Here is a 27,299-nt window from a genome sequence, read left to right as displayed (position 1 = left end):
AGTCCTGGCTGTTCTGCAGCAAGTGTTTCCAGTCCTCCGCACTTCCGACAAGCAGGCTTGTGTCATCTTCATACCACAGATCGTTCATTTTGATGCTGTATTCTTTTTCAGAGTCCAGCTTCTCAAATTACTTGTTCAGCACACAGATTGATCAGTATGGAGAATGGATACAGCCCTGACATGCACTTTTCCTGATTTTTAAACTATTCCCTTGTTCTATCAGGACAACTGATTCTTCATCTGCCTGGGGACGAGGCGGGCTCTGGTTAGGGTCTTCTGCACTGTGTCTGTGTATATTTCCTCATGTTTAGTGTGCATCGTGAACCGTGAAGCACGCCGCGACCATGTGGAAGGGCCGCCACCAATGCTGCAGGGATGCATCATGCGGGGACAGGCTGCACGCTTATCGTGTGTGGGGACCGAGGCTGCAGCTGTGGCCGCTGTCATTTCCAGCGTGGGCACCAGTGTGGGGTTAAAGAGCTGATCGGTGACAGTGTCACTGAGGCTGGGTCAGCAGTGCTGTGGACACCTGGCATTTCTAGCCTCTCATTGCATATAGAAGATGCAGCTTTTCTGTGAGGTCCGTGACCTGTGTGTGTCCTCCTCAACTGTGTAGGTTGTGGATAAAGCTTCTGGCCAACAGTCGACTACTGGTTATTACGTTTTGGGGAGCAAAATGTTTTCAGCTTTGTGGGGGGCTAGTGCACATAGACCCCACGATGTTCAAGAACAAAACCAAAATGCCCACCTCGTTTGGGAATTGACTCGTAGCTCACAGCGGGCTCACTGGAGGCCATAAGTCACACGGGAAGAGATTGCCTTTCTCTCAGGAGAAGCTGCGGGCGGGTTCAAACCGCCAGACAAGCTGTGGGGCACCAGCCTTCCCACGAGGCCCCCTGTGTCCCCTTTGGCCCAGCTACCACATCTTCGGTTCAGCTTCTTTGACGGCTGGAGACCCCAAGGCCCCGGAGAGCGGGTCCAGGTGGCTGACAACACGTGAAGACGCTACCTTCCTGCTCCTGCGCCGGGGGCCTGGACAGCACAGGTGGGCTCGGCCCGGCATGACCTTCCCCACATTCCTCAGGGGACTCGGGGTGTCGCCAGCCATACTGGGCACAGGGGGTTCGCCACTGCCTCTTCTCCATCACGTGCCATGATCTTAGCCGCTTCTCTGAGCCTCATCTGCTCATGCAGATCCCAGCATGGCAATTACCTTAAAAACCCGCTTTACCGTCAACGTTGAGCTGTTTCTCCCAGAAGCCGCTTTGACCACACCGGCTGTTCCATGCCACTCTGGTTATGGAGCCCCGGTGGGCCACGTGCTGGGCCGTTCATCCAAAGGTCAATGGTTTGAACCCACCAGCCACTCCTTGGAAGAAAGGTGGCAGCTTTGGGTCCTGCAGGGCCACCGTGAGGCCGGACGCACCTGGCGGCCTTGGATTAGACCCTTTGTCACACTCATATGTCACCAGGCTCCGTGGCTGAGTCCTCCACGGCCCGTGGCTTCACACCTAGTTTGCTGACTGTCCAGATTTCGTGTTCCTCGGGAATCGGGGAGGATTCTTCTAAATCCGGAGATTGTCCTTGCTGTTACAGACACATTCTGGGGTTGCTCACTGGGCGGACACCTCTGGTTTGATGCGGGGGTCACTGTGGGCTGGGGTGGGGACCCTGGTGGAAAATAAAGCCAAGTGATGGTGCCTCTTAAGCGGCAGATGAAGGAGCCTCCGCTGTCACCTTCAAGTGACTGGCAGAATGGCTCTCAAGTAAAGGGTGTCACTTGTGTGTACTGCACGCTTTTGAAAAGCCACCTGCGTGAGACCCAACGGTCAACAATGACTGGAAAACAGGTGGAACAGGAAGGGGCAGGGAGACTAGATGAAGGGAGACAGGGCCACCAGAAAAGAACGGGCTTGCCACAGCGTGGGAAGGACGCAAGCAGCACGAAGCGCATGTGCGGACGGCTGCCTGGGAAGGAGGCTGCCCACGAGCCTCACTGAAGCCGTGCTGAGCTGTGGTTATGGATGCCGGGCACTGCCGAGAGCTGTCCTTTGAGGGCTGGTGGTCTCGAGGCACCAAGCCGCATCACCATTGTGGCATTCCTGCCTGAGCGCCCCGGCCGTGGCTGCACTGAAGAGGAGTCTTTGCAGGCTCGGCACCCCGTGAGGGGTCATTTTCCATTATTTTCCTTATCATCATTATGTGAATTACACAATTATGGTGCTGACAAGTACCCAGAGCCCTGGGAACAGGAAGGCCGCTGTGCCCTGGCTGTGTAATTGCGTCTCAGGCCCGGGGAGGGGCCAACTCGCCGGCTCCCAGCGTGGCCCGGACAGGGGGTGAGGGGCCGACACGCGGGGAAGTTCTCTCTTATGCTTCGGCCTTCTGAATGCCTACACATCCGGCTTCCCAACTCTGTCTTCTTGCGTTCCCGTGGAGACCATGAACGGGCTCACCTGCACACAGGAAGGCGGGGGTCCGAGTTCACCAAGAGGTGCCTCGGAACAAAGGCCTGGTTTCTGCAAAGTCCACCACATGGACCACACATGGACCGTCAGTCACACCTGCCCTGCTCACCAGCTCTCCACACACCCCAGGGACCCAGGCCACAGCCCCAATTCCCCACGGGCTCTGTTCAGATGGCTGTGTTGTGAGGAGGCTCTGGTGGAAGGTGACACTTTTTAAAAGAAGTTTTCACTGTTATTCCCGTTAGACATCAGTAGCCTTTTTTTGTAACCTGGTCTTTGCGTGCGCATTGGGGGACGTAAACATCAGCAAATGACTGTTGCAGCACTGCAGGTGTGCCGTGCGCTGACGCACCCACCGCCATCGGGCCGGCTCACGGTGACCCTTGCGTGTCCACAGCATTAAACGTTAGCAGCAGCAGACTTCTGGATCCTTCCGCTGGGAGCAGCTGGTGGGTTCAGTTATTGGCCCCCCATGTCATCTGCTGTGCACAGCGCTCCTTGCTAAAGGTCAGATATGCCAGCAAACCCCCCAGTCACAAGTGCAGTTCATTGTCAGGCTAATACATCACATTATGGGAAAATATATATAATATGTTGTGAAGTGCCGTCAAGCCGTAGGCGACTCACAGCGACCCTATGAACGAGAGACCTGAACTCTTGTATAACTTCCATCATTTCTCCAAGTTCATAGTTTATGAAGGCAAGCTATTTCAGAAGTGGATGCCACTCCTGCTTCCAAGCTTGTTTTAATAGGGGAGCTCCACCAAACACTGTCCACCATGGGTGACTGTTAGCAAGACAACATTCCACCCTAACCCTCACCGGAACCAGCAAACCAACCTCAGCAGAACCCGGCTGCTGCAGACAACTTCCAACCTGGATTCCAGCCGATGTGATATATGATATGATATATGATATATATATTGTGTATCTGGATGCTTTGTCTACAGTCTGGCTGCCCCGTGAGGGATAGTTTACCGACTTGTATGACTCAGTGTCCCGAGTGCTGGCTTCAGGGAGTTGGGTCCAGGCATCTGGGTTCTCCAGACACCTCTCTGCTCCCATATGGGCAGTGTGTGCACTCAGCTACACATCCTGCCAAGAGTCCCAGCAGCTGGGGACACAGACGGGGTAGGGCCTGGCATCCTAGCAGCTGGGGACAGTGTAAGGGGCTCGGAGTTATTCTGGTGTGGATACTGAGGGGCCTGGCACACATGCTTCTATCCATGGGCCTAGGAGGGACAGAGGGACAGGGAAGCCTCATTTAAGGCAAATCTGTCAGACACCCTGAGAGCGAAACACTGAGAGAATGCCTTTGGGGGTGAGGGGTACCCCAAGAGCATGTCCATGCCAGGCCAGCTCTGCAGGAGAAATGTGCTCCCCAAGACCCTCTGAAAAAGCATAAGGACTCCCAGTCTGTGCACATGTGAAAAACCCCAAAGCCCCTTAAGTGCCACGTGGATGGGCGCCCAGGCCCATGGCAGAAGCACCATATCCAGTCTGCATGTCGCCCTGGCCCAGTGCGTCCCAGGAAGGTGGGGTGGAGAGAGGACAGAGCTCTGTGAGGGGGGAGGTACAGCTGTGATGTGGCCCACCGGGGACAGTGTAACTCAGGGAGGCGGGTGCAGGGTTTCAGGACAGTCTACTGCACTGGACTCCGGCCCACACGACCCCACCCAGCCTCTGCGCTTCAGACACTGGTGTCACCCGTTCATCTCAATACACTCAGCGACCCCACACCTGGCCTCCCTGTACCCAGTGTGCATCCCTGCACCCGGCCTTCCCGCATCCAGTGTGAGTCCCTGCACCCGGCCTCCCCGCACCCAGTGTGCGTCCCTCCACCCGGCCTCCCCGCACCCAGTGTGAGTCTCTGTACCCACCTCCCCACATCCAGTGTGAGTCCCTGCACCCAGTGTGCGTCCCTCCACCCACTTCCCCGCACCCAGTGTGCGTCTCCGCACCCAGTATATGACCGGCTCCACAGGCTGAGGGTGGTGGGCGGCATCTCCCACTCGCCTGCACTCACTGTGACTCCTTGCCCTGTTCTGACCATTCTCACAGTGTTCTGGACCTTTCCATCATGCTGGTGCACACCAACCAGACCACACAGTCTAGGACAACCACAAATTCACACACGCAGGGGTGGCCATGACCCCTTCAGCCAGCTTCACTTTATTGCCGCCCAGCTCTGCCCGCCCCGTGTCCAGCCGAGGACCGGAGAGTTGGGGCTTGGCCACAGAGCCCTCCACGCCCCCTGTGCCTCCCGCCCTGGTCAGCGCCATCTCACTCCGCTGTCTGTGCTCACATGGCCCGAAGACCTGCAAGGAGTGGGCCTTGCACGGATCAAGGCCCTCACAGCCCAGGACATGGGATGGAGGCCCCGGGGCCCCACCAGTCACCAGCTCACTTGTCCCTTGAGCACCGTGCCAGCTCCACCTGCAGAGACCGGGTGCCCAGCTGGAGGCCCTGCAGGGCGGTTACGGCCTGCTCAGCCGTGGCCAGGTCCTGGTAGATGAGAATCGCGGGGCGCCGGGGACCCTGCCAGGTGAGCCTCAGGGGCGCAGCACCCCGTTCCCGGAGGGCCTGCTTCAGCTCACTCACACGGGCACCTACTGGAAACCCCCCCACGTGGACGACGGCTGTCCGAGGGGCTGCAGCGTCAGGAGGAGGGCCTTGTCTGTGTTGGGGGTTGTGGGCTGTGGACACTGAGCCCTCTGCAGGCCAGGGCGCATGCTGGGGCCTCCGGATCCTGCTCTCGGAAGCGGTGGGCTTGTGGCCAGCTTCGCACAGGTGGGCGCCATGGGCACCAGCCGGCCGTTCCCGCTGGTACAGACTCCTCAGGATGGGGATCCGCTGGAACATCTCGGGGCTGATCTGAAAGGACAAGAATGTCCGCTGGTCTCAGTGCTGTGAGGGGCGCAGCCAGGCACGGGGCGCTGGGCCTCAGACGTGCATCTCACAGGCAGAGTTGATGTGAGTGGTCAAGGGGCCTGGACATGAGACCCCACAGCTATGAGCGGGGAACCTGGCCCCATGGTGCTGTCCAGGGAGGTCAGCCCGTCTCTGTCCAGCCCCGGGGACAGAAGGAGCCACTTCCCTCAAGGCCCAGGAGGACATGCCAGAGCGGGGTCCTCCCCACCCTGCCCTGTAAAATGACTGAGGTCACTGGGCTTAGGGTCACAGGACAGAGATGACCACTGCCCTGTCCCCTCATGGGCAGCAGGACAGTGGGCTGTCTGCCCCCCCCTTGTCCTGTCCCCCTCCCTGCACCTGGGGTACAGTGGGAGAAGATGAAGTGTCATCCTCCCTCCCCTCCTGGAGGGGCGCGTCCAGGCCAGCCTCCATCACGGGCAGGACAGAGCACACGGGAAGGGGCTGGCACAGCTCCAGCAACTCCCAGCAGGATGACGTGGGCGCTGTCCGCCCGCAGTCCCTGCCTCCTGGGCTGGTCCATGCAGCCAGACGCCATGTCTAAGGAGGAAAGCCATAGAGAGCTGCCATGGCCGATGGTGCTGGGCAGACCATCTGTCCACCCCCAGCCAGGGACAGGTCTGCACTGGGGGAGACCGCAGTGAACAAGGGGACCCAGGGAGAAGGGCCAGAACACGGCAGGGGTCGTGGGACAGGGCATCATGTGACCCTCCCTGGCAGTTCCTGTCGGACACAAAGCTTCTGAGACTGTGACCAGGCATCGGCCACCCACAGCTGTCCACAGGCCTGTCCTGAGGGCACGTGGCACAGGCGAGCTCCCGTCGGCACCCGGGCCCCTGTGTCAGGCTGGCGAAGGGCAGTGACTGTCCACGGGAGGCGGGAAGAGCACACGGGCCGGGCCTGGCGGACGTGCAGCCCGAGTGCCCTTACGGACAAGGACGGGGAACTTCGTCTTGGACTGTGGGCATGTTGTTAGGAGGGCCAGTGACTGGGGAAGGACATTATGCAGGAAAAGGAGAGAAGTGGTGAAAAAGAGCCAAACTCTCAACAAGATGGACAGACATGGTGACCGACACCGGGCTCTGGGGCATCTGTGGCGTCGTGGGGCACATGTGGTCATCTGTGATGTTGTGGGGTCGTCTGTGGTGATGTCGGGTCGTCTATGGTGACATGGGGTTGTCTGTGCCGTCTGTGGTGACGTAGGTCGTCTGTGGTGTCGTGGGGTCATCTGTGGTGTTGTGGGGTCGTCTGTGCCGTCTGTGGTGACACGGGGCCGTCTTGTGGTGACGGGGTCCTCTGTGGTTGTGCCGTCTGTGCCGACGTGGGGTCACCTGTGGTGACAGGGGGTCCTCTGTGGTTGTGCCGTCTGTGGTGACGTGGGGTCCTCTGTAGTGATGTTGGGCCGTCTGTGGTGACATGGGATTGTCTGTGGTGACGTGGGGTCCTCTGTGGTAATGTGAGGCCATCTTGCATTCTTACTAAGCTGACCACACATGACCACCTTCACACCTACTCCACCCAGACCGGTGGACAGGAACGGGAACACCCACCGAGGAGGACACATCCCTCTGGTCAGTCAACCCCACGAGACCACAGAGGTGGCATTTCCACAAAGCTCAGTGGTAGGAAGGGGCCAGAAGAAGGACAAGTGGAAACAGGGAACCCAGGTAGGGAGTGGGTCGAGTACGGGCACTTCGGAGACTGCAGCCAACGTCACAAAGCAGTGCATGCTGTGAACCCCAGTTCAGAGGGGACCCTGTTCTTAAGAGAACACTAGGGAACTTCTGATATCAGCAAGTCTGTGAGTGTGAGGAACGGACTGGGTTGCAATGCCTGGGCACCCCCTGCTCACCTACCTGCAGTAATGCCCCACGGCCACCAGGGTGCCCACCGCACTGGGCACCACCAGGCTCACACGGGGAGCGGATGCTGGGGGCAGGTGCTGCTGAGGGGGCTCCGACTCGAGGTACCACCTGTGTGCAGCACAGAACCGCCAATGCAAGGAGGGGCTCTAACGGAAGGCCCCTGCCGTGGACAGCACACAACCCCTCCTTCTCAGGGTCCCTAACTCGAGACCCCACTCCCACCACCTCACTCGACAGTCACCATGATGGCCAGGCCCGGACGGGCCCCGGACGCTCACCTTGCTCCACGTGATGCCTGTGGGCTTGGGGCGCCTGCACCCCGTCCGGATGACCCGGGTCTGCGTGAGCACGTAGTCCACGGTGAGGTCGTGGTCCTCCAGGAGCGTCTCCGGGATGTCCACCACCTGCCGAGCAGAGAAGAGGGGCTGACGGAAGGAAGCAGGTGCGGCCGGGGCGCAGCCCTCATCCCTCCACCCTGTGAGGGTGCAGGACGCTCCATCATCACGGTCCATCACACCATGCCCTGGACGGACAGGAGGGCCGCGGGGGCACAGGAGGGCCGTGGGGACCCAGGAGGGCTGTGGGGGCACAGGAGGGCCGCGGGGCGTGGGGCAAAGGGGGGCCGCGGGGGCACAGGAGGGCCGCGGGGACCCAGGAGGGGCCCAGGAGGGCCGTGGGGACCCAGGAGGGCCGAGGGGGCACAGGAGGGCCGTGGGGGCACAGGAGGGCCGTGGGGACACAGGAGGGTCGCGGGGGCATAGGAGGGCCCTGGGGGCACAGGAGGGTCGTGGGGACCCAGGAGGGCCGCGGGGGCACAGGAGGGCCGTGGGGGCACAGGAGGGCCGTGGGGCATGGGGCACAGGAAGGCCCTGGGGGCAAAGGAGGGCCCTGGGAGCACAGGAGGGCCATGGGGGTATAGGAGGGCCGTGGGGCGTGGGGCACAGGAAGGCCCTGGGGGCAAAGGAGGGCCCTGGGAGCACAGGAGGGCCGTGGGGCGTGGGGCACAGGAGGGCCGTAGGGGCATAGGAGGGCCGTGGGGCGTGGGGCACAGGAGGGCCGTGGGGGCACAGGAGGGCCGTGGGGGCACAGGAGGGCCGTGGGGGCACAGGAGGGCCGTGGAGGCATAGAAGGGCCGTGGGGCTTGGGGCACAGGAGGGCCGCAGGGGCCCAGGAGGGCCGTGTCTTGAAGAGGTTGGGGGTTGTCACCCTCATGATCTGAGGGGTCAAAGTCCGCTGTCTGCACTGTCTGGGCCTCCCACTTTCCTGGAGGGCTCTGTGTCTGTCTGTCACACTCATGCTCTCAGGGGTCATCTGTCCATGCCTCACCCTCTTGGCAGTGACATCGGTGGGTGTGTCTCCTCACCCTCCCACTCTGAGAGGTCCCATCTGTCTGTCTGTCCCTGCCCCGCCGGCTGGCTGTTAGCACCTGGCAGTCGTGGACGACAGTGACCACGGGTGTCTCGGGGCGGACGGCCCCCATGGCCACCATCATGGCGTACTCCAGGTCAGCATAACCTTCGCCCTTCCCGATACGCCAGCCTGAGGGAGAACAAGAGGGAGACGGGCCTGTGTGGGCAGGGCCTCACTGACCGAGGGGGAGCTGCTGACCACAGGGGACGGAGAAGACCCTTCTACAACTGGAGCTACTCCTGTCCTGAGCCCACGATGACGGTCCTTCCCTGGGACTGTAACCTCACACAGTGGACGGCAGCGGGGACCGCGCTGAGCTGGTGTGCAGAGCTGTAAGTGCTCATGGTACACAACGGGCCGGCCGGGCCCAGGAGCAGCCGTGAAAACGCTCCAAACAGATTCCTGCTAAAACCAAGCGGGCCACCGGCCACCCTGGCAGGAGGCACGTGGGGAACCAGCCTGTGTGGGCCAAGACGACACACAGCCGTGGAAAACCGTCCCAGGGCCCCAGCATCACAGGAAGCTGCACTGCCTGACACAAGGCTCGCGTCTCCGGTGGTTCGAATCCACCAGTCTCCTGTGAAGATTTACAGAAACCTGAAGGAGTGTTGTTTGGAGGTGGAATGGACTCCAAGTTAATAAGTAACTGAGTGGGATTTTAAGGCGCCCTGGTGGCCCCGTGATTAAAGCACGCGGGAGTGATAACCAGCAGGCAGAGGTCGAGTCCACCAGCTGCCCCTCCATGAGGCCGTGCTAGTCCACGTCCGGGGAACCCATGGGGCATCCTGCCAGGAGGGTTGCTGCGAGCTGGCGAGGTCAGTTCCCTGGCAGTTGGCAGAGTCTGAAAGTGAAGGTTCAGTGACCATCACCATACAAACGCCTCCATCCTTCAGTGGGCAGCAGAACCTTCCAGAAGCACAGCTGCCCCACCCAGGAGGGCTCCCTGACTGGGCCTTCCTCTGAAGTGTCTGGTGGTGACGGAGGGCAGGGACACGGATGGAGGCCTCGGTCTATCCCTGGACAGATGTCAGGAAGCGGGGATTGCTATGGACCCTCAAAGGGCAGGCAGAGTGGCCACCTTCGGGGGGGCCACCGTGACCCACATGCTGCCCTGTGACCTCACCTTGTTCAGAGACGGCGACTGAGCCCACAACGACCAGGTCCACAAGGACCCTGGAGTCCAGGCCGATGGGCACGCTGTAGTCCCTGACCCCCTGGAACAGAGACCAGAGACGGCTGCAGAGACCCAGGCTCGGCCTCGTCAGGATTCAGGTCCCACCATGCCCTCCACGGGAACGTGGCCAGGAGGAAGTAACCAGCAAACGATTCATAACAGGGTCATTTTCATAAGACGGGAGACAGGTGGAAGTGGAACAGGGCTGGGTTCAAATCCGTCCTGGCCGTGTGGCTTCACGGCTTTTTGTCCCTTCAGGTCAGAGTCAGGGCTGACGTCATCACACAGCAGCAGCGGCCACGTCAGGGAACAGAGGCATTGAACACAGACAGTGGTCAGGGAGGCTGCAGGCCCACAGGTGCCGTGGGAGGAAGACGGGGACTGAACTCAGCCACTGTGCACGCCCTCCCTGGACCAGCACGGGGTTAGCTCACCACACACAGCAAGTGGGGACCCACCAGAGCCTCCACCCGTTAGAAGGTGTTCCATCATACATGCTGCAAAACAACCACACCTCTGGGCCTTCAGAAGTCACTCGAGTAGGAACACAGAGCGGCCCCGCTCAGCTGGGGGACGTGCTCAGGTGGGGATGTGCTTAGGTGGGAGATGTGATCAGGAGAGGGATGTGCTCAGCTGGGGGATGTGCTCAGGTGGGGCCCTGCTCAGGTGGGGGGTGTGCTCTGGTGGGGCCCCTCTCAGGTGGGGGATGTACTCAAGTGGGGACGTGCTCAGGTGGGGACGTGCTCAGGTGGGGACGTGCTCAGGTGGGGGCCCTCTCAGGTAGGCGCGCCCTGTGGCCATTCTTGAAGCTCTGTGCCTATGTGGCAGGTCAGCACTAGAGGGCGCAGGGCACCTAGGATGCCCTCCTCCCGCTGGTCTCAGCCCTGCCAAGACCCTTACCTGGGAGGTGGCACACTTCCTCAGGATGTCCTTTGTCGCCCCAGGGGGTGGCACGATCTTATTGAACAGCCCCGTCCTCAACCGTGGTGTTGGAACCAGTAATGTTTTGTGGCTCTTTTAAAGGAAAGAGGGTCATGCGTTACAAAACCACACCTGGGCACCTACTGGGGGAGTGTTAGTTACCCAGGGAAGAGGTGGATTTCTGCCATTTGCTTGTGCACGTGAAAAGGCAATGACTTTTCTGTGAAACCAGCCCAGTCTCGTGTGGGGTGCGCTGGCGGGTGGGGACACGTGGTGGCTGCTGTGGGCCGTGGGGAGAACTGCGTGGCACTGCGCCTCCCACACAGGGACGGAAGGACAGTGGCCGCTGCTGCTGCTGCTGCTGGGATATCATCAGAGTGACTCGCTGACAGGGAGCCAGGCAAGAGCAGCTTCTGGAGTCCAGGGGACAGCGGCCCTCCTGGAGCTGAACCCAGGGGGCTCTGTGCGCTGTCCCCTACACATACCCAGCTGGTGCTGTGGCCGCAGCAGGACCTGCTCACTGTCCACGTTAGTGCCCTGGGCTTTCCCTGCACAGACCACTCAGCAGCTCTGGTGGTGCAGGGGGGCAAGCACTGGCTGCTACCTGAACGGCCCGTGGTTGGAACCCACCAGCTGCTCAGGAGGAGAATGTGGCCATCTGTCTCCAAAAAGACAAGCGCCTCAGAGCCCTTGGGCAGCGTGAGGTCCTGCAGGGTCGCTACATGCTGGCTTGCTCAGTGCAGGTGGCAGTTGTGCTGAGCTGGGAAGCACAGCTCTAAGTCATTATGTACCATGAGAACACGTGTGTCACACACAGGGTTACCCAGGTTCACAGAATAATGATACAAATGTGAGAAAACCTCAAACAGGCATGCTGTCATGAGTCTTCAGCCGCCTCCCCTCCAGCCTTCTGACACCCTTTATCTCCAAGAGGGGAAACACCTAGGACGAGACAGCCGGTGGTCCCCTTTCCTGATGGGGGGCTCCCTGTGTGCCCATGTTCTGGGAAGCGGAGTTACCTGCAGTGCCAGCAGCCGGACACCCTCCAGTGGCTTATCGGGGTCCACCTTGACCTCCCGCGTCCTGGCAAACGCATCTAGCTCCCTGATGTTCTCACAAGCCTGGCGCGAGCCCTGGTGGACAAGCACAGAGGTGCACTTACTTCCAGGACGAAGAAGCGAACGTTTTTCTGGGGCGCGTCAGGGTTCACTTTGACAGTCCTGGCCGCTCTGAACTCTGGCAGGCGGGGGAGGTGTTCGGCAGCCCGAGGAGCACCCTATTTTCAAGTGGACAGGCCCATTAATGAGAGGGCACCCACTGTGGTGGACGCCCATCGCCACCGAGACCACTCCAACCCTGAGGACAGAGTGGAACCGCCACAGGGTTTCTGCAGCTGTCACCTTCACGGGCAGGGTGACAGCCCTGTCTCCCTCAGAGCAGCAGGTGGGTTTGAACTACTGACTTCTGGTTTAGCAGCTGAGCTTGACTGCTGCCTTCCAGAACTCTCAGGGTCTAGCACGTTCATCACTTGTTTCCAAAGGGGTTAAGGGTCAGGTTGCACTTGGTGGCCTACCCCTTCTAGAACATTCTTAGGGAGGCCAGGTTATGTGACAAGGCATCAGAGCAAGACACACTCCACACCAGCCAGAAGCCCTGGTGGTGCAGCTGGTACCATGTCATGCTGCTAATTAAAACGTGAGGCAGCCCTGGTGGCCTCGTGGGTAAAGAGCTGTGTTGCTAACCCAAAGCTACATGGTTCAAATCCACTAGCTGCTCTGCAGGAAGAAATATGAGTAATCTCCTCTAGTGCAATTTATTGCTTCTGAAAACCTCACTGGAGGGTCAGCTTTGAGTCAGTTCTGACTTGATGGGCCACAACCAGCACCAAAAGGTCAGTGGTTCAAGAGCAGCAGCTGCCCCACCAGGAAGAGGACAGTTTCCTCTTGTAGGACTGACAGCCCCGAAACCCGAGGGAGGGCCACAAGGACCTGGAACGAACTCAGCGCCAGTGCTGTGCCTTCTTCTGTATCAAATGGTGGCGAGTCAGTGAACACCACCTCATCTCCAAGACACAGCCAACTGCTCAGAAAGGAGTGTGGTCTTTGGATGTGAAGGTCAAGAGGATGAGGTCTCCAAACATCAGCGAGCTTGGTGGCCCTAAACTCACAGTCCCTGGTTCTCACCAGCGGCAGCAAGCAGCTGGAGCCCCACCAGTCACACAGACCCATCCTGTCTCCTCCAGGCCCACGTCCACTCTCATACCTTGAAGTTTGGGATCCTGTGATGAACGGGCCGTGGGAAGTCAGCCAGGTTCTGTGACTCCATGTAGTCCCAGATTTTCTGGCGGATGTCTTGTTTGGTGACACCTGGGGGAAAGCACGTGCTTAGCAGTCAAGTGAAAAGGGTGGGATCCTTTGTGGGCTCGACGACTCCCTCCCTCCACACCTGTGCTTTCTGTAGAACAGGGTACAGGCAGACCTCCCTGTACTGCATTTACCAGCAAACTATTGCTTTTACGAGTTAAAGATCTGTGGCAATGCTGTGCCTAGCAAGTGTCAGCACCATTTCTCAACTGCATGTGCTTGTTAGACTCCAGTCCTCTCCCAATAACTCCCTTCCTCTGAGGAAGACCGTAAAACTGCTCCGAGGGTTTCCTAGGCCGTAAGTACTGTGGGAGCAGAGGGCAAGGCTGCTTTCCTCCAGCGACTGGTGGGCTTGAACCACCAACCTTTCAGTTAACTGCCAAGTTCATAACCATTGAGCCACCATGTTACTTAAGAGGCAAGGATGGTGAAACTGTGTCTCACATACTTTGGCCTTGCTGTCAGGAGGGTCCTGTCCTTGGGAAAAGTCAGGATGCTGGGAAGGTGAAGGGTGAGAGAGAGGAAGGCCCTCAACAAGATAGGCTGAGGCAGTGAATTAGCCACGGGCTTGCACGAGTCAGAGACGGTGAGGACAGGACAGGGCTGGGATCGGCTGTTCACAGGACTGTTAGGGGTCATGGTCGGCTCAGGGCACTGGGCATCAAATCTACTCCGCAGGGAGCTCTGGCGGTCAGCCCCTAGCGGGCTGCGCTCTGACATGAACTAGGAACTCAGTACGCAGGGAAGCCGGCATCTCCACGAGGCCACGGTCAGAATCTCTGGACGTTCGGTTCTGCTGGCCCAGAAGACACCCCTGATCCCAACTGCCTTTGGAATCACCTGACTTGTTTTGCCAGCTTCTTGAATGGCCAGCGCGTGCCAGCGATTAACACACACGGCTGGGCAGTGGGTAATCGCTGTGGTCAGCAGTTCGAACCCCTGAGCCACTCCCGGGGGGGGGGGGGGGGGATGAGGCGCCTGCTTCCGTAGACACGGGCAGGAGGGCCCCGTGTCTGCATGGACGGCGGGCGTGCCGACAGCGCTGTCACTTCTCCCCTGGGCCCAGCGCCCGCCCGGCACCCGGCTGGGGGAGGGGGTCGATCGCCGGCCGCCCCCTCCCGGCGGCCGCTGCACCCCACAACCTCTTGCTGACCCTCACCCGCCCTGAGCTCCATCGCGACGCGATTACTGCGCGACACCTCACGACAAACCCTGGCGCCGAGTGATGTCATCAGCTCCGCGCCCCGCGCGCCTGCGCACTGACCGCGGGCGCAAGGCCTTGGGAAACGGGCGGGGTCCCGCGGGACGGGGGCGTGACCACGGGGAGGGGCCTTCGCGAGACGTGGGTGTGGCCTGGGCGGGGCCTTGTGTAGGTGGGGCCGGGCCGGGCGTGGTTGAGTGCGCATGTGCGCGCGGTGCCAAGCCCAGGGACTACGTTTAGGGTCGCGCATTTTATGCCAGTTTTGGAAACTGGAGTGGATCCACTGCCTAAACGGCTTGCCTCTGGAAACTCCAAGATAAATGTCGATAGCTGTAGAAGGGCTTCAGGCCTTTGTTCATAGGGTCGCTATGAGTCGGCAATCAACAACAACAACGTGTAGTTCACAATTTTGCTTATGTCTTTAACACACGTTCTGCTGAGCTCCTCTCAGAACCTCCTCTAAGCCCGCTCCAGCTCCATCCTCTCTGCCAACTCGAACCTACCCTCCTTCCTCAGAGCGGAAAGGAAGCCCTTCTCCTCCGGGAAGCCCGCCAGACTTGCTCCTCCCTATGGGGTTTTTCCTGCAGCACGCCTGGTGGGCCTGCTCGGTCCGGCTGGTCAGGAAGGTCAGCATGGGCTTCGCTGGTGGGCCTGCTCGGTCCGGCTGGTCAGGAAGGTCAGGTTGGGCTTCGCTGGGCCGGGGGATCTGCTGGCCTAGTGTGGGTGGTTCCAGCCCTGGCCTCTAGAAACCAGGGTGCTCCTTAAAGGCCAGGATGATGAGGCTTTCATCTCACATACTTTGGGCCTGTGGACAGCGGGGGCCAGTCCCCGAAGGATATCATGCTGGGAAAAGTAGGTCAGGAGAGGAAGACCCCCAGTGAGGCTGCCTGACACAGTGACTGCAGCAGTGGGAAGCAGGCAGGCACGGTGAGGATGGCCCAGGACCGGGCAGGGTGTTCTGCTGTGCACGGAGCTGACCAAATGGCATCTAACAACAGGTAATAAACCCTCTAGTGGTAGCCACGTCTCAAAATTACTGTTTGTAAGCCGCTCACACCAGGCCGCCCTGAGCACGCCATTAGAATACCCTTTTGTTGATTTTAAGTACTGCCCAGTCAGTGCTGATGCATCCATCACACCCCCGGCCCAGCTCAGCCCTGCCCTGCGCCATCCTCGCCATCCTCACCAGCCCTGTGTGCTTGGGCCCTTGTCTGCAGCCATGAGCCCTTCTCCTTGAGGGTGTTTTTCGCAAACTCTCTTTTCCAAGCATGACGGCCTTCTCCAGGGCCTCGCCTCTCCAGCAAACATGCCCAAGGACATGAGATCAAGGCTCATCACGCTCCCTTCTCAGAGCCCCTGCCTGCACAGCTTCCCGGACTTGTGTTCATGCTTCTGGATGTCAGTAGTCTTCACCAGCGCGCAACCCAGAGCCATTGCGTTTTGGCCGTCCTTGTTCATTGTCCAGCCTTCGCCTGAGCATAGCATCGTCATGTTTTTAAACTTTTATTCTTGGTTTGGGTGGCAGTTTGCAGAGCACATGGATTTTCCATTCAACCATTCATGCACATTTCGATTTTTGACATTTATTTCAGTCCTCACAATGTAACAACACAATTAAAAGGTTGAAAACACGAATAGTTGCTGTAGCATGGACTGCCAAAAATAACGGCATGTTAGAGAAAGTACCACAGAGTGCTCTGTGGAGGCACAGAGAACAAAGCTTTGTGTCACGTTCTTTGGGCATGTTGTTAGTCCTTGGAAAGAGGCATCATGCTTGGAAAGGTGGAGAGTCCGAGAAAGAGGAGACGCTCCAGCAGATGGCTTGACACAGTGACTGCAGCAGTGGGCTCGAGTGTGTCAGAGATGGTGTGGAGGGCACAGGACAGGACAGGGGTCGGCTCTGTTGTTCTCAGGGACTCTGGGGTCCTACTCACATGACTTAGGTGCCCAGCAACATCAACAACCACAATAGGCTACAGTAACGACAACTTGGGTATGCAGTTTGAACACACCAGCTCCTCCTCAGGAGAAAGGTGGGCAGTCTTCTTCTGTGCAACTAGAGCCTCTGAAAACCCACTGGAAGGTCATTCTGACTTGATGGCACAATTGCAACAACAAATAGGCTTCAGGTTTTAAAGAAACTAACAAAGGGAAAACGCCAGAAGGCTGTAGCCTAGGAAACCGTGGGAGCCCTTAGACTCTGTCATCCAGGGTCACCAAGGGTCTAGACGGGGGAGGGCGCACAGAAATAACTACTTAAAGGCATAGAGGGGACCGACAGGGGAAGTCAGAACCCTCCATGTGCACTAGAAGGCAGGGGGGGACCAAGGAAGGCCGGGAACCCACATGCTAAGTTGATGGGTGCACACACCAAGTTTCTATTTCACAACACTGAGAACGGCTCAGGTCAGGTCTGACAGCCCCTGCTGTCAACAGGAGAGGGCTCAGTCCTCCCAGCACACGCGTTCCCATCCTTAACCACCCAGCAGCAGCCAGTCCTCGGCTCTGCCGCCGAGTCAGGAGTAGCAGCAAGAACATTTTCCCGAGATACGTTGGTAGCTCCAGACACACACACACAAATGAGCTGGATGTGAGCCCGGAAGATGTGGCCAAAGAAGTTTTTTTCGAGGGAAGAGTCTATAGTATTGGGATTTTTAGCCACATCTATGGAAGCAGCAGTCCAAAAATAAAAACATGTGTTGCACTGGGAAAATCTGCAAAGGTAATCTTGAAAGTATTAAAGAGCAAGGATGACACTTTGAAGACTAAGGTGTGCCTGATCTAAGCCATGATATTTTCAATTGTCTCATAAGCAACGAGCAAAACTCATTGTCATTAAGTTGGAAGCAACTCAGCACTGACCCTCCAGCAGGTTTTCGGATGTTGTGAATCACACAGTACTGTCTGTCTTTTCCCCAGGGCTGCAGGTGGGTTTGAACTGCCGGAGTAGTGCCACCTTTGGGTCAGCAGCACAACTCCCCATGCTACCAGTGGGCAAAAAATAAAGATGACTGAATTGTGGTGTTGCCAGAGAGTACAGCACATGCCAGGGGCCGCCAGGAGAACAGACACATCAGCCTTGGAAGAAGGTCGGCCAGTACGTCCTCAGAAGTGATGATGGTGAAACTTCATCTCCTACACTTTGGGTATTATCTCAGGAGGGTCTGAGTCCTGGAAGGACATCGTGCTTGGTGAGCAGATGATTGATGAAGAAGAGGAAGACCATCAGTGAGCTGCACTGACGCAGCGGCTGCAGCAGTGGGTCCAGCACCGCAGAGGTCATGCGGAAGGCAACAGCTGGGGTTCATCCTGTGGTCCCCGTGGGAACGGAAGCATTAACACCTACTTCCCAGCCACTGGAGCCAAAGGCGAAGAAATGGAGTTCTACCAACTTCCCAGTCTGAAACGGATCAAACCTGCAGCCAGGATGCATCAGTAATAACTAGTAGTTGGAATTTGAAAGTTGGAAGCAAAAAGAGAATTAGAAATAGTAGCCGGGAAAATATGGCCTTGGTGATTCATCCAAACGGGGCTGCAGATGGCAGGACAGACTTTTGAAAGACCAACAACCTATTAACTAACAGCCATTGTCTTTCCCCTCCACCACCCCTTCATCGTGCTTTGCCGTTCCTTTCAGCCTCTTATTTCTTTCTACTCTCTCCCTCTCTCCTCCTCCCTCTCAAGAGGTCTCTGTGTGTAATCCTGCCCTCAGCTTTCGACAATAGTGATCTTACACCAGACTTCTCCCTTTGTGACTGACTGTGTCACTCAGCACATTTGTCCTAGTTTTATCGACCTGTGCGGCATTTCATGAAGCCCTGATCCTTTTCATGTTGCTCAATACTCCCGTGTGAAGCTCCAGTACTCCCATCTTCATTCCCTGGAGCAGTTGGAGGTTTCAAACCATGTACCTTTGGGTTGACAGCACAATTCCTTACCATGTAACCCATAGCCTTCAGTGTGGATTATATCTCAACATCGAGAAAACAAAGGTCCTCATCACGGGGCCAACAGTTACCATCAAGAAAGATGGAGAAAGAATTGAAGTTGTCAATGATTTGATCTTGCCTGGATCGACAGTAAACACTCTTGGTACCAATAGCCAGGAAATCAGGAGACATATTACATTGGACAAGTCTACTATTAGGGACTGCTCCAAAATACTTGAGAGCAATGATGTCAGTTTGAAGACTAAGGTGCTCCTGATTCAGGACATGGTCTTTTTAATCATCTGCTATGCATCAGAGAGCTGGACAGTGACTAAGGATGGCAGAAGGACTACAACCTTTGGGTTGTAGTGTTGGAGAAGAGCACTGAACATCCCTTGGACTGGCAAAAGAACAAATGGATATGTCTTGGCAGTAGTGCAGCTAGAGAGCATCTTGGAAGCAAAGATGATGAAGTTTCATCTTTCATTCTTTGTGCATGTTCTTAGGACAGGCTATCTATGACTCAGCGGCACTTAACAACAGTAACAATGAGAGCGCTCTCTTGACCTAGTGGATAGAAAATGATGCTACCAAGCCAAAGGTGGTGGTGGTGGTTGTTGTTATGTGCCGTCGAGTCGCTTGCAACTCATAGCGACCCTATGTACAACAGCCCTAAACCGTGCTCTATCCTGTGCTAATTGCACTGCCTCTGACACACCCAGCCCGATTACCCCAGTCACTGAATCAATCCACCTCATAGAGGGTCTTGCCCTCCTGCACTGTCCCTTCCACCCTACCAAGCATGATGTCCCTCTCCAATGACCTGTCTCTCCTTACAACATGTCCAAAGTATGTCAGATGAAGCCCCAGAATCCTTGCCTCCAAGGAGCAGTCTGGTTTAACCCTCTCCAGGATGAATGTTTGTTTTCTTGGCAGTCCAGGGTACATTCAATACTCTTCTCCAGCACCACAGCTCAAAAGCATCAATTCTCCTTCTATCCTCCCTAGTCATTGTCCAACTCTCTGATGCATAACAAGTGATTGCAAAGACCATGGCCTGTATCAGGTGCACCTTAGTCTCCAGAGAGACATCACTGCTCTAGGTGGGCGATTTTAATCTGCGGCCCTCAGGCCTGTTTTTAATTGGTTTTGGTCAAATATTCTTCTAGGTCATATAGCCCTGGTCTGTCCATTTGTTGTACAGAGGTAACTTAAGGTTGCTGTGATGCTAAACACTGTGACACTGATGTGTTAAGTGTGCTAATGGTTACTCGTGGTGGACAGTGTGTGGTGGAGCTCCCCGACTAAAACAAGCTTGGAAGCAGGAGTGGCATCCACTTCTGAAACAACTTGCCTCTGGAAATTCTATGAACTTGGAGAAACAATGAAAGTTAAACACGTGTTCAGGTCTTTCGTTCATAGGGTCACTATGAGTTGTCTACAGCTTGACAGCCCTTAACAATAGCAACACCATTCCTTGGAGAGGGGCATCATGCTTGGAAAGGTGGAGGGTCAGTGAAGGAGAGGAAGACTCCCGGTGAGACGGATTGATCCAGTGACTGCCGCAGTGGGCTCGAGTGTGTCAGAGAGGATGAGGATGGCACAGGACAGGACAGGGTTCGGGGCGGCTGTTCACAGGGTCTCTGTGAGTCGGACTCAGTTTGACGGCACCTAACAACAACAGCTACCAGAACTCCCTGCTCACTTGTTTATCATTTGTTTAGTGTCTTTTATGTCTCAGAGTAGATGAACTCAGGACACAGCCCAAGCCTGAAGACTGCATCTGGCCTTGTCAGTAGAGCTGCCTCTTATCTCTCAGAGGTGAGGATTTCCCACGTATAGGAAAACTATAGCCACTCACAGAGTGGAGTCATTAGCTGGAAAATCTGGGCCAGCGCAATGACATGCAAGTGGGGACATAGTTCCGCCTCTGACAGGTGAAGTGTGTTTGACCGTCTTGTGCTATCTAGGGTATAGGATGTCCCCCTTCTCTAATGGGGTGAACAAGAGGGGATCAGAGGTTCCTGCACCCCCCAGGTGACATTGCTGTTCTGTTCACAGTCACCGGGTCTGGAGCGGGAGCCGGCACAGCGCCTGTCTCCCTCCTTCAGAGCTGCTAGTGGATTTAAACTGCCTGACAGGAACCACCTTTGGGTGACCAGGCAACTCCATGAGGAGCATTGGATGTATCATAGACTTAGAAACAATGAATCAATCTACCCTGGAAGAGGCACAACCAGAGAGCTCCTCAAGCAAAGACAGTGGAGCTCACTGGTCACGTGCTTGGTAAACAGAGGATCCGCGAAAGAGAGGAAGACCCTCAAAGAGATGATGGATGGCCCCTGGCCACCACAGGGGGCCCACGCATGGCAGAGGCTGTGCGGCGGTGCAGGACCGACCAGGGCTCCGTTCAGAGGACTGTGGGGTCGCTGGGAGGCCGAGCTGACTCACTGGCAGCTAACAAGGCACACCACGTATCTTGTCAACATCTGATGAGCCTTTCGTGTCCTTTGTTCTAGTGGCTGTGCCAATGAATAACACAGAAACTTCTTAGAGAATTGGCGTTCTTGGGAGTTTTTTTGTCCTTTAACACGAGGTGGTTATTGCACAAACCCCATGCGCCTTGGGAAGTCTTCCTCAGCTCCAAGAAAAGAAGACAGGTCTGTAGGGCCTAGTGGGACCCATGCCAAATATACACATCAGGCTTTGACGTTCCTGCCACATTCCTTCCAGGAAAAAAGTTTTCTGGGTTTATGTCCTCTTTTTCTTTTAAAAATAACATACATTGATTTCCCCAAGGTGTGTGTTTATTTTGCAAAATTGCAAACCTACAGAAAAGACACAAGAACAGAACAATATCCACCACATTTGGTTGTTGCCACCTTGCCGCAGGGCCTCATTCTTCCCTCCTTCCCCACCTGTGGTGGGATCTTTGGAAAGCCTCAGAGTTGATGAGTGCCAGCCCTAAATATTCTGATGTGCATCTCCGGAAAACAAGGACTTGGCCACTTGTGATTATCACAGAGAATGCTTACCCGCGCACTCGATCATGGCCTAGCCCACAATACAGATTTAAAATCCCCAAGTGTATAAGAAGTGGGAGAGAGGAGCAGACACCTGTCCCTGCCCTCTCCTAACTCCACAAGGGGAACTGTCCCCATCAACAGCATCCATAATACAAAACAAACTCCCATGAGGTCAGACCTGTCCCCCACACTCTCCCACCTACTTGTACAAATTCCAATGCCAATTCAACTGCTCTACTAAGTCCGAAATCCCTTGAAATAGATACAGGCCTTACAGAACCTATGATTATGGGTTTAGTAGGGAGGTTAAAAGATTGCAACTTGGGATGGCAACCGGATACAATTTCTCAGTCAAGGCAGACTCTGAGGTCGGCTTGTGGCTTTGGGCCAGTGTTCCTGGGCTCCCTTAGTCCTCCCCATTACGGCATCTCTGCAGTCCCCCAGAAAGCTTGGGCCCAGGTCTGGCTCTGGCTCCGCGGGCAGCAGCCCAGGTCAGCTCTGTCCCACGCCGGGTCTCAGGTTCTCCGCCATGGCTGCTGCCCTCCTGCAGGCTCCAGTCTGACGGGTGCAGGCATCTCTGGTCCTGAAGGCTGCACGTGGCATTCTCTGCGTCCCCTTCCTCACTCATGGTGAAATTTCCCACTTCTGCGGAACCTTCTCAGTGTAAAGCTGGGGGAATGGCCCAACTGACTAGTGCCTTGTGAATAACTTCCTGTTGTCATATACCATCGAGTCAGAGCGACCCACAGTGACCCTCCAGCAGGTTTTTAGAGGCAGTAAATTGCATGGGAGTGGGGCGATTGCTCATCCTTTTCCTCTGGAGCAGCTGGTGGATTTGAACTGTGTGCCTTCATCAGTAGACTGCCCACCCTGTTTGCGTGGTTTCTGCACAGCCGCATGGAGAAGGCCGAAGGCAGTGGTCCAGGAAAGCCATCTCAAACAACAAAGCTGTGAGGAAACACCCAGGCACCCCCAAGCCGGTCCTTGTTGAGATTTTTGTTCTTCTGTGTTACTGTGCTTAGTGGACGTGACATTTTTGTGGCAAGCAAGTCCATGGAGCCACTTTCCGGACAGCACACACGCGTCCCTGTCCAGTTTGGGTCGTGCTCTCAATGCCCTTTGTAATGATGGCATCACATACTTCACAGAGGAGGATAGAGCATCGGTGTTGTTTTCTATACATTGAGAGAAAACATGAGTGATTTGCTTGATTGTAACAGTCAATGTATTGGAACTGAACCCACAACCTCTCCAGAATCCACTGGTATTCTGTTTAGTGTGGCCACAGCCCTAGACATTATCATGAAGGTCGAGCGGGAGCTCTGGTGGCTGAGCTGTAAGAAGCTGCACTGCAATCTCAAAGTTATGCTGTTCAAATCCACCAACTGCTCAGCAGGAGAAGGATGGGCAGGACCCCCCCCCCGCCCCCTGTGTGCAATTTGCTACCTCTGACAGCCTGTGAGGGCCAGCTCCAGGGCGGCCCCGTTGCAACAGTGCACAACAACAAAAGACGTTCCAGGCATTTTGTATGCTGCTGCTGTCCTGTCAAAAGTCCTGCCATCTGTGAAGGGTGCCACCCAGTGAGAGGAAGGCCTTCCCCACCCCGAGTTCCCTGCAGTGCCTCAAAGAAGAGGTGCAGTCACTCTGACTCACAGCGACCCCATGAACATCAAACCTGGGCCTTGCCCCACCCCGCCCGCCATCACCGCCCTGACTTGCCCAAGCCCTGCGTCTCTGAGCCCATCCACCTCCTCCAGGGGCTTCTGCTCTTCAGAAGACATCGCTGGCACAGATGAACCTAACTCTGATTTGGTGGTAGATGCATGTTACCTTGGGAAGGGCAAGGCTGCATAAAAGAAGGTGGTCAGCACCACATCCTCAAGAAGAGGACGAGAGGGAACGGTGAGGTAGTCACAGAGGACGAAGGGGCACTGTGAGGTCCTCCAGCCTGCACTGTCAGGAACACCGAACACGTCTCCAAGCAAGCACAGGAGCGGACAGAAGGCCAGGCGGGCGCAGGTGTGTGGGAGGACCCCGCCCTTGCTGCTCGGGGGTTTGGTAGATGCTATTTCTGCATGGTGGAGCTCTGGTGGTGTACGTGGTGGTGGTGTGTACCGTCGAGTTGGAACCTACACACAGCAGACCTTCCAGTGGGTTTTCAGAGACAGTAAGTTAGTCACGGGAGGAGATGGCCCATCCTTCTCCCAGAGAACAGCTGGTGGATTCAAACCTCAGATCTCTAGGATTGCAGTGCAGCTCTGCACCCCTGGGCACCAGAAGTCCCTGGGGGCAGACGTCGTCTGTAGCAAAGTCAGCACCTCTCTGGAGGTTCAAATCCACCAGCAGCTCTGTGGGATGAAGGTGTGCACTCTCCCCTTGTGGGATTTGCAGCCTCTGAAAACCCACTAGGTGGTCCGCTGTGGGTTGGCTCCAATTCAGTGCAATGAGTTTGAGTTAATTTCTACGTGTAGATTTATAGGAACTGAAGACATATATTTGCATACACCCCCATACACCACCCACACCCCCCCAAAAAACAACCCCCCACAGCTGCTGACTGAAGCCTGACTCATCTCAACCCTCCGCCCGCTTTCTGAAGCTGTAAATCTTTGACAGAGAGGGCTCATATTTGTCGTTCGAATCCGGGGCTTCCCCCTGCTGCCCCTCCGTCAGTGGCCCAGGAAGAAGCTGTTGTGTGTGGTGTAGAACCGGCTTGGAGCTGGCCCCCAGCGGCTTTCCAGAGGCTGTAAACTGCTCAGGGGGAGACTGCCCATCTTTCTCGCGGGGAGCTGGTTCCTTTGGAGTGTCAGAGCATCCCCTCACCCACTCCGCCCCCCAGCTCCCGGTCCAGCAGTGGTGGGGGCGATGCGGGAGAATAACTTACAAGGCTTCCCCTCATCCAAGTACAGGTCAGCACAGACAGCCTTCTAGCGAATTCCATGCGGTGCTTCCCCCAGAGAGGCAGCTCTGTCCGGAAGGCCATGACCAGCAATTTGTCCAACCACCTGGGAAGAAGAAGGGGTGGAGGGTGAGGAGAACTGAAAAGCCAGGCTCCTGACTGCCTAAGGGGCGCAGACCTGATTTGCACAGCTATGGGAAATGGTTGTTTGCTTTGAACCCACTGGCCTCACAGCTTTTCCGTCCTTGTCACCTGTGCGATATTCAAGGCAGACGTCCCTGTCTGCGGTGCCCGGCCCGGCCACGAGGTGTCAGCACTTGCATCTTAACGCGCACAGGTCGGCGCGGCGTGGCCGCCAGTCCTCGCGACGGCCGCTAGATGGGGCCAACACCCAGGAATCCGCCCAGGTGCCTCCAGGTGCCCCTCCAGGTGCCCCCCCAGGTGCTCCCCCAGAGGCCTCCAGGTGCGCGAGTTGGGCGGCCCGGGCCACGCAGGCGGGAGCAGGCGGGCGCTTGAACGTCTCGTCTTCACCATCGCTTATTATTTCAGTAACGCGATGAGCCCTCTGGGCCCCGGATTCCCCTTTCTGGTTCCGTGGGGACAGGTCAGGAAAAACGAACAAGAAGTCAGCCAGCCCCGCTCCAATCCACCACCAGGTTAAAGAGAAGCTCGGACCTTCAGGTGCGCGGGAGGTGGTGTCTGAATGACCTCGCAGAGTCCAGCGGACCGAGAGGAGGTGGTGCCAGGGGGGCAGGACAGGGGCCCTCCTCACCCTCCCCCCCACACACACACACAAGGCCCGGAGCCAACAGCGGTGCTTTCAGGGAACCCCACCACCTTCCCGACGACCCGGGCTCAGGCCCCAGCACTTCTGTGAACGCAGAGCCGGCCCGAAACCACCACTGACCATTTCGGTCCTTGGCCGTCTGGGGCTTTGTCCGATGGTGAAACCAGGCCTAATTCTTTGTTTTTTCAACACCTCGTGAAAAAGCGATGTAAATACGATTCTCTCAAGGAGCCCACGGGCCGAGGAGTATTTCTTGATCAATAATTTGCATCTCTAGTACAAAGAAAAATTAGATGAGGTCGCCTTCAGAAGAAAGGCGCTTTTGCCAGAAGATGGGAACAAAAAACAAAACAGAAGATTAGCGTGAAAATGTTAGCGCCATTAAAAACTAATAAAGCGGCGAGGCGGGTGGAGAAGGAAGCTGGGCGCGCTCAAGCGTGCACGGGGTAGCTGACTTCACCACGTTTCAGAAAAATAATGAGAGCTGGACAGAGACCCCAGCCCCCTTAAAATACATAGCGAGCGTTTGTCAGGGGGCAATTTCAGGCTCCAGTAATAGTCTTAGCGATGCGCCTACTATGTCCCTTTGTTCCTTGCTGAGACTCAAGGTGTTTCTCCGGGCCTTTCACGAAAGCCAAGAGCGGGCTGCCGAACCTCTAATACCCTTTGCTGAGAAATCTCCTGGGCGATGGGTGAAGGGGCGGGAGAAACTGAGGAAACCGGACCAGAAAGCTTTGACCCGAAGTCCTCTTCTCGGCAGCAGCTCCCTGGAAGGAGCGCCCGGCCTGGCACTCAGCAAAGTGGGCGCGGAGCATCGGATTATTGGGGGCGTTGGAAGAATAAATAAGGCCGTCCACGAATAAACCAGTGCTCGGTGCCTGGAGGCGAAGGGGGCTGCCGAAGCGAGCGCGCGGGCCTCGGTAGCTCCGTCGCCGAGAATTTAACCTCTGGAGGGGTCTCCTTACCCATTGGGAACCGCTTACACGGTCCCCCCAGGAGCCCCGACCCCAACTCATCTTTCTCCCAAGCTTACCAAACAGAAAAGACTAGAAGAAGGAAAGCCGGCGTGTGGAATGGCAGCGGAGGCTCCACGCAGCGGAGGCCGGGATCCGCGGGCCCGGGTGGAGAGACGGCCCGGCTCCCCGCTCCCCGGCTCCTGGCCCCCCAGCTTCCCCGCTCCCTGGCTTCCGCCCCCGGCTCCCCACTCTCTGGCTCCCGGCTTCCCCGACTCTACGCTCCCCAGCTCCCTACTCCCCAGCTCCCCTGCCGGTGTGTGGAGCGCCCTGCGCGCACCGGGCGCTGCTGGCGAGGCCCAGTTGGGGCGCAGGATCGCATTCAGGTTTCTGGGAGAGGGACCCCGGCTGGGCCTGGGGTTACAGGGTCGCTGCAGCGTTCCCGTCTTTTCCGGGCGCCAGTTTGCCAGCTGGAGCTTTTAGCTGGAGGAATGGAGACTCCGGGAAGCCGGCGCAGGCGGGCAGCAGCCACTACGCGGGAGAAGAGCGGGCAGGGGCGGTCATTTCACTCCCGTCCCCAGCGGGCACAACGCCGCCGGTTGGAGACCCAGCGGCCCTCGCCATCCCGCCACTCCCTGAAGCACCAGCCCGTGTCCCCGGAACCCTGGAGGGGAAGCGGGGCTCTGGGGTTCGCGCCCCAAATCTCCACCGGTTGCTCGGGAAGGCCCTGGACGCTCCAGCCGATTAATTACCGTCCTGTTACACGCTGTCAGCACCGCCCGGCCTCCCGGGCCCAGTCCGGCCCCCTCGGCTTGGATGCTGGGCCGGGGCCCGATAACGAGGAAATCTAATTACCCGCCTCATCACTCATTAATGAGACCGCGCCGCGGCTCGCGAGGCCCTGGGGGGACAGCCGGCTCTCCGGGTCCGTTTTCTATCCCAAACTCACTTTTTGTAAAGGAACATCGCTTTTAATTTCTTTTTTTTTTCCTCTGGACACGTGGGCCCATTAAATAAAATGTGAGAATAAAATAAATGTTGCTAAGACGGAACGCTGGGACGCTTGGCAAAGCAACCGGGTCCAGCGGCCGGAGCTGCACGGCCGGGTCCGCGCGCCCGGGTCTTAGAGCCGACGGATTCCGGCGCGCCTCGCCCCGATTGGCCTCCGCTGCCCGCAGATGCCCGCCGATTGGCCCGGATCCCCGCGCGGGGGCGTGGCCGGAGGGGAGTAAAAACTCGCTCTGGGCAAGTCGACTTTGGAAACTTTTTCCAACCCCGAAAAGGGACTGGGCCTCGCTCTCCGGGCTCTGCCGGCGCCGCCCCGCGGACCCCGGGGGTGGACACTCCGCGTCCCCGCGCGTGGGCAGAGCGA

General features: G+C 57.2%; 1 protein-coding gene across 2 annotated transcripts; it reads right to left on the bottom strand.

Moving 5' to 3' along the window:
- Nucleotides 1-4,871: 4,871 nt before the first annotated feature.
- Nucleotides 4,872-14,307, bottom strand: MTHFSD (methenyltetrahydrofolate synthetase domain containing). 2 transcript variants are annotated; one of them, XM_006888786.1, is made up of 8 exons: nucleotides 14,292-14,307; nucleotides 13,032-13,135; nucleotides 11,932-12,045; nucleotides 10,749-10,862; nucleotides 9,798-9,888; nucleotides 8,691-8,803; nucleotides 7,543-7,668; nucleotides 4,872-5,342 (listed from the first exon to the last, which is right to left on the bottom strand). In XM_006888786.1, the coding sequence occupies exons 1-8, from the start codon at nucleotides 14,305-14,307 to the stop codon at nucleotides 4,872-4,874; spliced, it is 1,149 nt and encodes a 382-aa protein (XP_006888848.1). The 2 variants fall into 2 exon arrangements, with proteins under 2 accessions (XP_006888848.1, XP_006888847.1); XM_006888785.1 differs by lacking the exon at nucleotides 11,932-12,045 and adding an exon at nucleotides 11,789-11,902.
- Between the last annotated feature and the right edge of the window lie 12,992 nt (nucleotides 14,308-27,299).

This window comes from Elephantulus edwardii, unplaced genomic scaffold (assembly GCF_000299155.1).
Source record: "Elephantulus edwardii isolate Elephantulus edwardi_28Jun2011 unplaced genomic scaffold, EleEdw1.0 scaffold00072, whole genome shotgun sequence".
Lineage (NCBI taxonomy): Eukaryota > Metazoa > Chordata > Mammalia > Macroscelidea > Macroscelididae > Elephantulus > Elephantulus edwardii.
This window is presented reverse-complemented; position numbering and strand designations above follow the sequence as displayed.